This window comes from Littorina saxatilis, linkage group LG12, assembly GCF_037325665.1.
Source record: "Littorina saxatilis isolate snail1 linkage group LG12, US_GU_Lsax_2.0, whole genome shotgun sequence".
In the NCBI taxonomy this organism is placed as follows: domain Eukaryota; kingdom Metazoa; phylum Mollusca; class Gastropoda; order Littorinimorpha; family Littorinidae; genus Littorina; species Littorina saxatilis.
The window spans coordinates 37,096,852-37,108,262 of record NC_090256.1 but is presented as its reverse complement, the minus strand read 5'-3'; the positions used below and the strand labels follow the sequence as shown (position 1 = coordinate 37,108,262).

The following is an 11,411-nucleotide window of genomic DNA, read 5'->3' as shown; positions in this document are numbered from 1 at the left end:
TCCTACCCCCCTGAAGTCAATCCCGCTCTATAACGTCATGCCCCAAAAAGCGAGCAGCGACAATCGCAAACCGTTCTCGTACGCTCTTCTTCAAAAAGCCAGGCGGAAAACGAAACTGTTTGGATTGGCTGCTCACGTGTGCCTGGGTTCGTTGAAGGGGGGTACACAGCGAGGCAAGCCATTTAAACCCAAATCCCTCCCACCCTAATGTGCGGGGTTTTAAGTGAACAAGTTCCGCAACAATACCCTTCAAATAGCACCCGCCATGTTGAGCGGGTTTGATTACACAGTGCCTCCCCCTGTCGGATACCTTGGTGGAGTGTCACACGCAGTGAGCTGAAGGCCTGCTCTACTAACTGATAGATAGGGCGTCCTGTCTCGCTTTGGAGTTGCACGCGTGTGTCCGTCCAAACAGTAAGTTTTTGTATCCGGCTTTTCATTTGTATACAGGCTGATTTTATGTGTTAAAGGTTAATTGTAATTCCAGTTGGACTTTTTCTTATTTTTTTTCTTGTTTTCTTTTGCAGTTTAATGCAGCATGAAGCCCACAATGTTCCTTTCGAGTAACTCATCCACAGTACGCTTGACAGAAGCTTTCTCCTGGGTAGATAAGATTTAGTTTGTGCGAAAATAAGCCAGATGTTTTACTTGCACTTACATGTGTACCCGTATCCATACGCTACGTTTAGGTGAAAAAAATTAGCTGAATTTCTATGGGAAAGTAAACGTAATTCAGAAATTAACTAATTCAAGAATATGAACGACATGAATCCTTACAAAATAAAAGAATAAATAATGAAATAAATATACGATTAATGAATGAATGAATGAAAAAATGAATAATATCGTTAAACAATTAAATAAATATAAGAACAAATAAATGAATTTATAAATGCATTATCAAATAAATGAATAATTGAATAAATGAATAAATAAATAGATAAGGACAAACCATATAACTTGACCGTGTTATAAACACTAGGTTACATTAGACAAAAGCTTAATAAATAAAAAGTTAACATGAAACAATAACATGTAGTAGCAAAATAGTAGGGCACTCAAGCTATAACTTACATCAACCATTTAGTACACGTATGAGCTAACAACAAAGGGAAGTATAATAACACATTGGCAGCCTCTGTGTATGAGGCTCATACAAATATACGTGCAACAAAACACCTGGAATTCTCGTACAGCACTGCTGAAAGCGGCTGTCCCAAGATGTTCTGACATAAAAAAAAGGACTCGTTTAACTTTAACCTATTGAGCGGATGTGACAAGGTGGAAGTCAAAGAAGAGAGAACAACGGTTGTGCAGGTAAGAACAGTGTGCACGGTAGCCGGGTGTTAGGTTGACATTCACCTTAACGCCTTTCGCACCCCGATGTAAAATACTTTGACAGCAATCCGTGCAAGTAGTAGTGCTTGAGAAGGGTCACATCTGAACAACCGCAACACCTTGGACCTTAAAGGTGCACAACTTCTCACGAAAACAGTTCGGTTCACTGTATCAGATCTGGTCAGGCTTTTGCCCGGGATACGACAATCCTTCCACTTGGACACATACCAAAAATCAACACCCTGACTGCTGGCTGCGGTGAGGCGGAATTCATTTCTTAAATCAAAATTAGTTCATTAAAACATGCCCAGGGTGTAAAAAGAGAATACATGTTATGTTTGGTATGTTACTAAGTAGAGGGATGGTCTTATAACCCATTAAAAAGTCAGGCCAGATCTGAGACGGTGAGCCAAACTCACGAGAATGACTGTGTCGGACTGTTGTCGGTGCGAGGTAGAAATGTAGTTTTTATTTGACAGATTTGCAGTAGTGTAAGTTAAGAAAATAATTCATCAACAATTTCAGCCCTGTATAATTATATGGAGTCCAGGAAGTTGATTTGTGGTATATATGTACAAGTTGGTGGATTGCTTCATCCCGTGCACAAGCCTTGGCAGATGTGAGGTGGTGAGCAGAACGGGTTTCACGAGAAGAACTGTGCCTTTAAATCAAACGTCATAAACACACTATTATAGGCTTGTTCGGACGCTTTAATGAGTATACCTTGCGTATACACGTTTGTTTAGCTTTGCCTCTTTGAATGGTCATTTTGTTTTTATTGAGGTGGTAATTTAATTTAGGTGCTGCCCAAGGAGTACTGTATCAGACTTGATAGAGAGCTCCTTGGTGCTGCCATAAAAAATCTGTGTTCCGACTAATCCCTTACCCGGCATTTTATAAGTGCAGTTATTTATTTCAAAAGCGTTTAGCTGTGTAAAATGCTTTGGAAAGCTTGAATTTATGCCTGTGGATTTAAATGAGCTTCCATAATCGTGGTATCGGTGTCATTGTTACACAAGACTTATTCTGCTGTCATGCTGACTGTTTTGTTTTTTTTCTTTTTTTTCTCCATTTTTTATTAGCTAGCGCGTCTGATTATGGGCTATATGTAATACTTCATTTGGCAAACGCCGTCTTGAGTCGGCACTTTCAGCACAGCGACACAGCCCATACGTCTAATGAATACTGCAAGAAAACTCAATCAAACGTTAATGAGAATATGTTTTCGCGCTCTACAGAGGGGATAATATTGCTTGACCGCAAGGGCAGGGGGGAAGGATACGGAAAAGACACAGTTCATGGAATATTCTCTTTTGAAGACTAATTTAAGCGTCGAGACTTACTAATGCCTACAGATTCCAAGGAGAACATAGCGCCGCAGCGGCGTCATAAACAGTGTTGTACTCTTGCAGGCTTCGGCCTTCGGTCAATGAAGCATACATTTTTTGATCTGACGTAATGCTTTGACCCCTGACTGTCCGATTGTTGTGTAGTTCTTTTGACCATCAATTTTCCAACACAATTTTCGTTCGTATATTTTCTGCATCAGTATAGGTTATTCACAACGTGTGAAATGGTGGCAAGAGAAATACGTTACCGCGGGTGAACTTTCAATCCCACAGCTAGAACGAAAGGCACATACAAAGATGCATTCTCACACATTTAGGTATGCAGAAGCAGACAGGATCGGATAAGTGTCGGTCTTCAGTAATTGACTGATGTGATTTAATCCACTTCTGCTGATGTACATGTACAATCTGATGTCCAAAACTTATTGAGAATTTTGCCTCGGATTTCAAGCAAGTTTTATGTGTTCGTAACATACAAAAATCACGGCAAATTACATATCAATGTAAAGGTTATCAAGTGCTCGATCTGAAAACCAAGTTCGATTTGTGAATTATCTCCCTTTGGCTGTGCATGATGACAGTTATTGCCCTTGGTTGCAAAGTAATGGTTTACCGAAACACACTTCAAATGGAGCAATTATAGCATAAAAAATCACAATTACAGCTACAGAGATCCTTCTCCGTATGATATCATACTTTTATGTCGATGTTTTGAAAACACGCGCGCCTGACACAAAACAAAACCCCTCTTTTTGACAAAAAAATGACTCAAGGATTTCAGTTTGGAAGTGAGGGTCAAGAAGATAAGTCTTGGTTAGTTTAATCGGTGTTGTTTGTCATTAACTGACCACTGCAGTATCTGAGGACGTTACGACCAAAATGTTATTGAACTTCTTTCATATACAGTGGAACCCCCCTTTGAAGACCCCCCAATTTAAGACTCCCTCCTTTTTAAGACCTGATTTTCTCAGATTTTCTGTTCATAACCTCTGCAAATTTACCCCCATTTTAAGACTCCCTCCTTTTGAAGACCTGAAGTTTTCAGATTCTCTGTTCTTAACCTCTGTAAATGTACCCCCATTTTACGACTCCCTCCTTTTTAAGACCTGATTTTCTCAGATTTTCTGTTCATAACCTCTGTAAATTTACCCCCCATTTTACGACTCCCTCCTTTTTAAGACCCTGTTTTCTCAGATTTTCTGTTCATAACCTCTGTAAATGTACCCCCATTTTACGACTCCCTCCTTTTTAAGACCTGATTTTCTCAGATTATTGAAGGTCTTAAAAGAGGGGTTTCACTGTATGTTGAAGACGAACACGATGTGGTGTAGAAAGAAAATGGTGGCGGCACAGCTGGTCCTAGCAGTGGTTCAGCTCCTAACACTGACCGGGCTGACCAGTGGTCAGGTCTTCAGGGCCAATGGGGCACAGGTCAACTTCATCCGCCGGCCACCCAGCTCCCAGCGAGTCCAGATGCTGGTTCTACAAGTAGGGCAGTTTTTCGTGTTTGTGTGTATGTGTGTGTGTGTATGTGTGAAGGGGTGTGTGTGTGTGTGTGTGTGGGGGGGGTGCTTAGTGTGTGTGATGTGGGTGTGTGTGTGTTGGGGGGTGTTGTGTGTGTGTGTGTGTGTGTGTGTGTGTGTGTGTGTGTGTGTGTGTGTGACAGACAGACAGACACACAGACATACACAGAGTGCTTGTAGAGGCACCCCCTTACACTGCCTTTCTTTCTGTCTGTCTTTTTTTTCTTTTTTCTTTCCTCTCTCTTCTTTTTACATTTAGTCAAGTTTTGACTAAATGTTTTAACATAGAGGGGGAATCGAGACGAGGGTCGTGGTGTATGTGTGTGTGTCTGTCTGTCTGTCTGTGCGTGTGTGTGTGTGTAGAGCGATTCAGACCAAACTACTGGACCTATCTTTATGAAATTTGACATGAGAGTTCCTGGGAATGATATCCCCGGACATTTTTTTCTTTTTTTCGATAAATACCTTTGATGACGTCATATCCGGCTTTTTGTAAAAGTTGGGGCGGCACTGTCACACCCTCATTTTTCAATCAAATTGATTGAAATTTTTGTAAAGCAATCTTCGACAAAGGCCGGACTTTGGTATTGCATTTCAGCTTCGTGGCTTAAAAATTAATTGATGACTTTGGTCATTAAAAATCTAAAAATTGTAATAATTTGTTTTTATATAAAACGATCTAAATTTACGTTCATCTTATTCTACATCATTTTCTGATTCCAAAAACATATAAATATGTTATATTTGGATTAAAAACAAGCTCTGAAAATTAAAAATATAAAAATTATGATCAAAATTAAATTTCCGAAATCGATTTAAAAGCAATTTCATCTTATTCCTTGTCGGTTCCTGATTCCAAAAACATATAGATATATGTTTGGATTAAAAACACGCTCAGAAAGTTAAAACGAAGAGAGGTACAGAAAAGCGTGCTATGCAGCACAGCGAAACCACTACCGCGCTGAACAGGCTCGTCAGTTTCACTCCGTTTTGCACAAGCGGCGGACTACGGTCATTGTGAAAAAATGCAGTGCGTTCAGTTTCATTCTGTGAGTTCCACAGCTTGACTAAATGTAGTAATTTCGCCTTACGCGACTTGTTTTCTTTCATTTTTAAGGAGATCAGACTTTTGTTGTTGTCCAATCAGCGGGTACTATTTCGGCAGGGTTTTTATTTTTTATTGTGATGTCGCCTACTGTAAACTGATAACCCTTTCACTCGCACTCTCTCTCTTTCTTGATAACTTTCTTTCTCTTCCGTCTGCGTGCTTGTTTGGAATTTTGTTATACAATATATAATTTCAGTTACACGCAAAATGGACATTGTTTTTCTGTCTGTCTGTCTGTCTGTCTGTCTGTCTGTCTGTCTGTCTGTCTGTCTGTCTGTCTTTTTGTTTGTCGCTCTGTCTGTCTGTCTGTCTGCCTGTCTGTCGCTATGTGTGTCTCTGTTTTTCTCCGACTGCCTTTCTCTGTCTGTCTGTTTTTGTCTCCCTGTACGTCTCTGGACATCCCTGTCCACTCTTTTCTGTGTGTCTCTCCGTCTGCCTACCTCTCTGTCTGACTGCCTATCATTCCGCTCTCTCTCTCTCTCTCTCTCTCTCTCTCTCTCTCTCTCTTTTCTCTCTCTCTCTCTCTCTCTCTCTCTCTCTCTCTCTCTCTCTTTTGTCTCTCTCTCTCTCTCTCTCTCTCTCTCTCTCTCTCTCTCTCTCTCTCTCTCTCTCTCCTCTCTCTCTCTCTCTTTTCTCTCTTTTCTCTCTCTTTTCTCTCTCTCTCTCTTTTCTCTCTCTCTCTCTTTTCTCTCTCTTTCTCTCTCTCTCGCTCTCTCTCTCTCTCTCTCCCTTTTCTGATGAGTCCCGAGATCCCACCGATTTGAGATGCTTGTCTTCCGGGGTACAGTGTTTGATGGTGTGTCTGTCGCACATTCTTTCAGTGTGTGTGAGTATATCTTTCTGTATGTCTGTGTGTAAGTATCTCTTTCTGTATGCCTGTGTGTAAGTTTCTCTTTCTGTCTGTCTGTGTGTAAGTATCTCTGTCTGTATGTCTGTGTGTAAGTATCTCTTTCTGTATGTCTGTGTGTAAGTATCTCTTTCTGTCTGTCTGTGTGTAAGTATCTCTGTCTGTATGTCTGTGTGTAAGTATATCTTTCTGTCTGTCTGTGTTAGGGTATCTGTGCACTTGACTGTGGGTTTATGTCAATTTCGCGATATAGACCGTCCAGTTGGCATGTCTGGTGGGGAGTTTTTGCGCGCATAATGATGCTCGTGTGGCATGTAAAATCTTGGACAGGACAGGAGCCGGTTTCATGGATTGCAGTGGTCAGACTGAAAGTACGAATGCGGTTTTGGGGGAGAGCAGCACTGGAATCGGGCAACTCTCCGTGCGAAGAGGCACAGTCGGCCGACCAAATTTATTTTCTCAAGAAACCCGATTTCGTCGGATTACTGTATTTCACTCGTGCAACTGCAGCAGTTGCCCGACTGTGTTGCTGGCCCATGAAACCGACCCCTGTGGTTGCTTGTATACGACCGTCGTCATAGGAAGGAAAGTTTGCTTCAACATCCACCAGGGTTTTAACGATGTACTATATCTGTTTTCTCAAATGATTTTACCGTTCACTGATACAGGATGAAAAGATCATCCCCATCCTCCCTATAACCCCCGCCATTCCACACCTGTCCGGCTCCCTTCTTCTTGTCCCGCTGTCTCGTCAAAAATTGTGTCTGTGTTTCAGATACAACAAACAACGACAGTGACGTACATTGCCTCCCCTATGACGTCAGCCTTCTCGCAGTTCATCATCAATAACCCAAGAGGACTGATCTTTGCGTCACAGCGAGCCAATCAGAGAATGCAGGATCTTGCGCTTCAAAACGTCCGGTTCAAGCGTATCGGTAAGCACATTTTAAGTGGTCGCTGTCCCTCGGGTCCGAAGAAGACTTTTGCGTTCTGCAACTTATCGTTTTACTCGGACGTGGCTCTGCAAGCTTAACCTGGTGGCACTGGGGCCATTGGCAGTCTGTTCTTGTGGTCACTGCCGCCGGTGTTGTGCTGTGCTGTGGTGTTTCTTTCTTGCAGCGACAAGGCTCTGACAACAGGCCTCCTCAAAATTGGCACAGGCTGGACGGACTAGGGCTCGCTAGCGCGATCGACCTCAGACATACCCCTCTCCAGCTCCTTTGGTTTAATTTGATGTTGCACCAATGGAGGTTTGCTTTGTTTCGTTTCTTTGGTCGACTTCGTTTTTGTATGTGGGTTTTTTCCACACGAAAGTTCTCCGCACAGCAGGCGTCTTTGCATACAGTGTGTGCGTTGACATATCTGTCTTTCTTTCTTTATTTGGTGTTTAACGTCGTTTTCAACCACGAAGGTTATATCGCGACGGGACATATCTGTGATAGGTTACAAAACGGACCTGTGTGTGAAAAACTTATAGTGAGAAAATCCTTGCACCGGGGTAGTCCCACTATCTCGATTTCGGGGGTGGGTGGTTATACTCTTTTTCCAGAGGCACCAAGGGTCATTACGACTGGAGTCTCCCAGGGTAGATGCTCAGCGGATAGCCAGGGCTGAGGCGCACGAAAAAGTGACCACCCCAAAGGGAGCCAGCCGTGGGGTCGGATTGGTTAACACTGAGATGTGTGTGTGATTTCCACCAATCCGGCTCCGCGGCTCGCTCCCATTGGCGTTGCCACTTTCTCGGGCGTCTCACCCCAGGACTTCTGAGTGTCATGTGACATGTCCGTGCTCTCATGCGCTCCACAGCACTTGCTGACACCGCCTTCATGACCGTTGGTTCCGGGTAATATTTTCCGCTCAATCCGCTGGGAATCAGCGTTCACATGCAGTACGGCTGACCAGCCCACAGCTAGCTCATCGGTGGTTTAGGACCCGTCGGATACCCTCCCTCTGGTTTAGATGAACTGTCAAAGCCGTTGCCCGGGGGTGGGAATCGGACCAGCAGGAACACTTCTGTATTTTTCTTGGTGCATGTCTAAGTTGTGCTTAGACGTGATGCACCGCGTAGAACTGAACCTATAAAGGAACGCAGTGAGTTGAACAAACAGACTGTAAAGTTATACTTTTGATTTTTCTGTTACTTTTTTTTTCAAAGTCAGTCATTGATTGTCTTTAACACATTGCAAACTAAGCAACCCAACAAACTCGTTATAATAGAAAGTGAACCTGTGAACACACGTACAGTAAGAATAAAAGTAAAGATCTGAAATGAACACTGCCGTGTAAAGGCAGAAGGAAGCAAGTCCATGAAACATAGTTTCGAGAAAATCGACATTTTCTGTTTGCATCACTGTTTTGGAATGAAAAGCTTTAAATGATTTCTTTGTTTGCTGATAACATGTAGGGCATTATTGTGCGTTTCTGCTATGAATATTAAAACCCTCATTTAATTCATCACTTAGAAATAATGATTTTTGTGGACTTACTGCCTTTTGCCGAATTAATTCCCCAAACTCATTCACTTAAAAATAATGGTAAAAGGCAGTAAGAGGACATACTGCTTTCTGCCAAATTATATCCCGACTTAAATCTTATTTTAAAAAAATGGCAAAAAGCAGCATTGGACTTACTGCTTTCTGCCATATTATATCCTAGCGTTATATCTGGCTGAGAAAAAGGCATAAAGCAGCAAGTGGACTTACTGCTTTCTGCTAATTTATTATCTCAGAAAATTGAAAGTAGAAGAAATACACGCAACACTGCTTTTGGAACGTTTTTCAAATGTGACTTTACGTCCAGTGATTTCGTGATTTTCTGAATGCAAAAACAACTTCCTTGGTGAACAATTTGTATTTTCCTTTGTGATTAACTGATACGAATGTTCCTGTTTTTCCTTGTTTTGCCGTTATCATTCTGTGGTCGCTCTCTAATGATTAACTTTATTGTTAATCCGTTCTTGTGTCATTGATATCGTTTAAAAAGACCATTATTTTTAATACAAGTCTGATACTCTCTTTTGATATTCACAAGACAAATATTGACTTGAACGCAATTATTTTAAAATAAAAATAAAAACCTAAGAAATCGTGTACACACACACACACGCCTTGTTCTTGCTGCTTGTCTGTAACAGTCACACACACACACACACACACACACACACACACACACACACACACACACACACACACACACACACACACACACTTTTGTTTTCCTTCTCACTGTCTCTCTCGCTTTCGTTTGCTAATACGAATTAGAATCCAGGATTTGACAATAAGACGTTTTATTTATTGAGTTTGACTAACGATTTCCAAAGGACACAACATTAAAGCAACAGCATGACAAAAAGAACTGGCTTGACAAGCCGCCATTATACCAGTGTTAACTATATATTGTGCAGTGTTCACTTTCAGCTGAAGTGTTCCACTTTTGAACAATATGTGTTTAATTAGTCTTAAAAACTGTGTGATGAACTATATAATCATTTGTAGTTGTACACCATGCGCGCTACATTTGCTAGTAGAATTACATAGTAATTCACACAGTGTCCACAAACATTGTAGTTGAGTGTTCAACTAGCAAAACCACAAACCTGCAAAATATGATGTATATATATTCATTTACCACCCCATCTCCCCCAGTTACAGTCTACACCCCTTCTAAAACTATTCACTGACATTCTGCCATCCGACTGATGACAATTATCTACTACAGCGATTAACTGGATGTAGATTTGTTTCATGAGCCTGTTCGGATAACTAACAAACAATATACAATCCCCCCACCCCCTCTCCCTCCTCGTCCCAACGTTCTGCATCTCTGCGCTCATCATCTGTTATTGTCAAACTGAAAGTTGTCAGTATATAGTACTCCTCTTCCTCTTCGTCGGTCCATAACCGTCGTATGTTGCTGGCATTGTCATTTAAGTAAGATCCATTGTGGCCTCTTCTCCAGCAAGCCGAGGTGGTTGCATCTCGCAGTTGCAACCTGCCAGCAACGGACGAATTCGGTCGAAGTGGTTGGCATGAGTGCGACACAGTGTGATATACCGTGGATGCTCCGACTCATCATGCCCACCAACAATTTCGACAGCTTCCTCCTGGGGTGGGAATCAGAGCCATCTGTACGCTGCAGCGTTGTCGCCTTGCCCAGGGTGTGGCGAGAACACGTACAGGTGACGACCGAGCCAAGTTGCGATAGCGTAGAGTTCGCAAGCTGTTGCCCACCTGCCCAACTGTCGCATGTCCCGAAGGTGGTCGTCGATGGTTGTACCCACGCACTGTTCGAATAACTGAGGCTGGGAAGCAATAGTGTTGCACACCATGTCTCGCCACTTGCCATGGTTGGAACATAGGTCAGAGTCATTCTCAAAGCAGAACAGATAAGAAGGTAAGGCATCATCTGCGTCACTTAGGATGGAGGTACTTGATGTTATGTCTCTTGTTATCCTGCTGTCTGGATTTTTCTTCCTCGCTGGTGTCGTCTGGTCATCAGAGGAACATAGGTCAGAGCAGATAAGAAGGTAAGGCATCATCTGCGTCACTTAGGATGGAGGGGCTTGATGTTTCGGAAACGTGTGTTGAATCGTCGTATGTATGAGGAGCAATGGTGCAGTCACCGATTAAGCACCTGCCAACATAAAAGTTAACAATATCCCATTATAATGGCGACAAGCTACCACACAAATAACCGTAGGATCAGACAACAGTGGATGAACACGATTATCAGGAGAAGATGCGGAATACAAAGCAATGATACTTTAATCGGTAAGTGACAATGTGTTTCTAATGACAACTTTAATGAACAATCTAATTAACTAATTGAAATTCAATCCCAAAGTGCGGACTGAGTCAAAGATTGCTTGACCAAAGTTTGGTTGAAAAATGAGAGCGTGACAGTTCCGCCTCAACTATCACTTAAAGCCGGATATGACGTCATCGAAGACATTTATCGACAAAATGAAAAAAATCTTGGGATATCATACCCAGGAACTCTCATGTCAAGTGTTATTAAGATCGGTCCAGTAGTTTTCTCTGAATCGCTCTACATGTACACACAGACACACACACACACACACACACACACACACACACACACACACTGACACAGTCAATAGACCCTCGTCTCGATTTCCCGCCTGTGTTAAAACATTCTTCACTAAGTGTAACAAGATGTACTTTTCTTGTGGATTTGAACTCTGTCAGATGTTAAAACAATGACGACAACAGTCAGGACAGTATTGA

General features: G+C 42.2%; 2 protein-coding genes across 3 annotated transcripts in view; one reads left to right on the top strand and one right to left on the bottom strand.

Moving 5' to 3' along the window:
- The first annotated feature begins 241 nt into the window (after window positions 1–241).
- The window catches only part of LOC138981845 (salivary peroxidase/catechol oxidase-like), a 35,417-nt gene continuing 24,247 nt past the window's right edge, over window positions 242–11,411 (top strand). The window contains exons 1-3 of one of the 2 annotated variants that reach the window (XM_070354949.1): window positions 242–414; window positions 4,019–4,175; window positions 6,941–7,100. In XM_070354949.1, coding sequence (XP_070211050.1) covers window positions 4,026–4,175; window positions 6,941–7,100 — 310 coding nt within the window. In that variant the 5' untranslated portion in view covers window positions 242–414; window positions 4,019–4,025. Of the gene's footprint in view, window positions 415–3,998; window positions 4,176–6,940; window positions 7,101–11,411 lie in introns of both variants that reach the window. The other variant, XM_070354947.1, reaches the window with a different exon arrangement.
- The window catches only part of LOC138983316 (uncharacterized), a 2,635-nt gene continuing 1,808 nt past the window's right edge, over window positions 10,585–11,411 (bottom strand). The window contains exon 4 of the mRNA XM_070356726.1: window positions 10,585–10,797. Coding sequence (XP_070212827.1) covers window positions 10,674–10,797 — 124 coding nt within the window. The 3' untranslated portion in view covers window positions 10,585–10,673. The remainder of the gene's footprint in view (window positions 10,798–11,411) is intronic.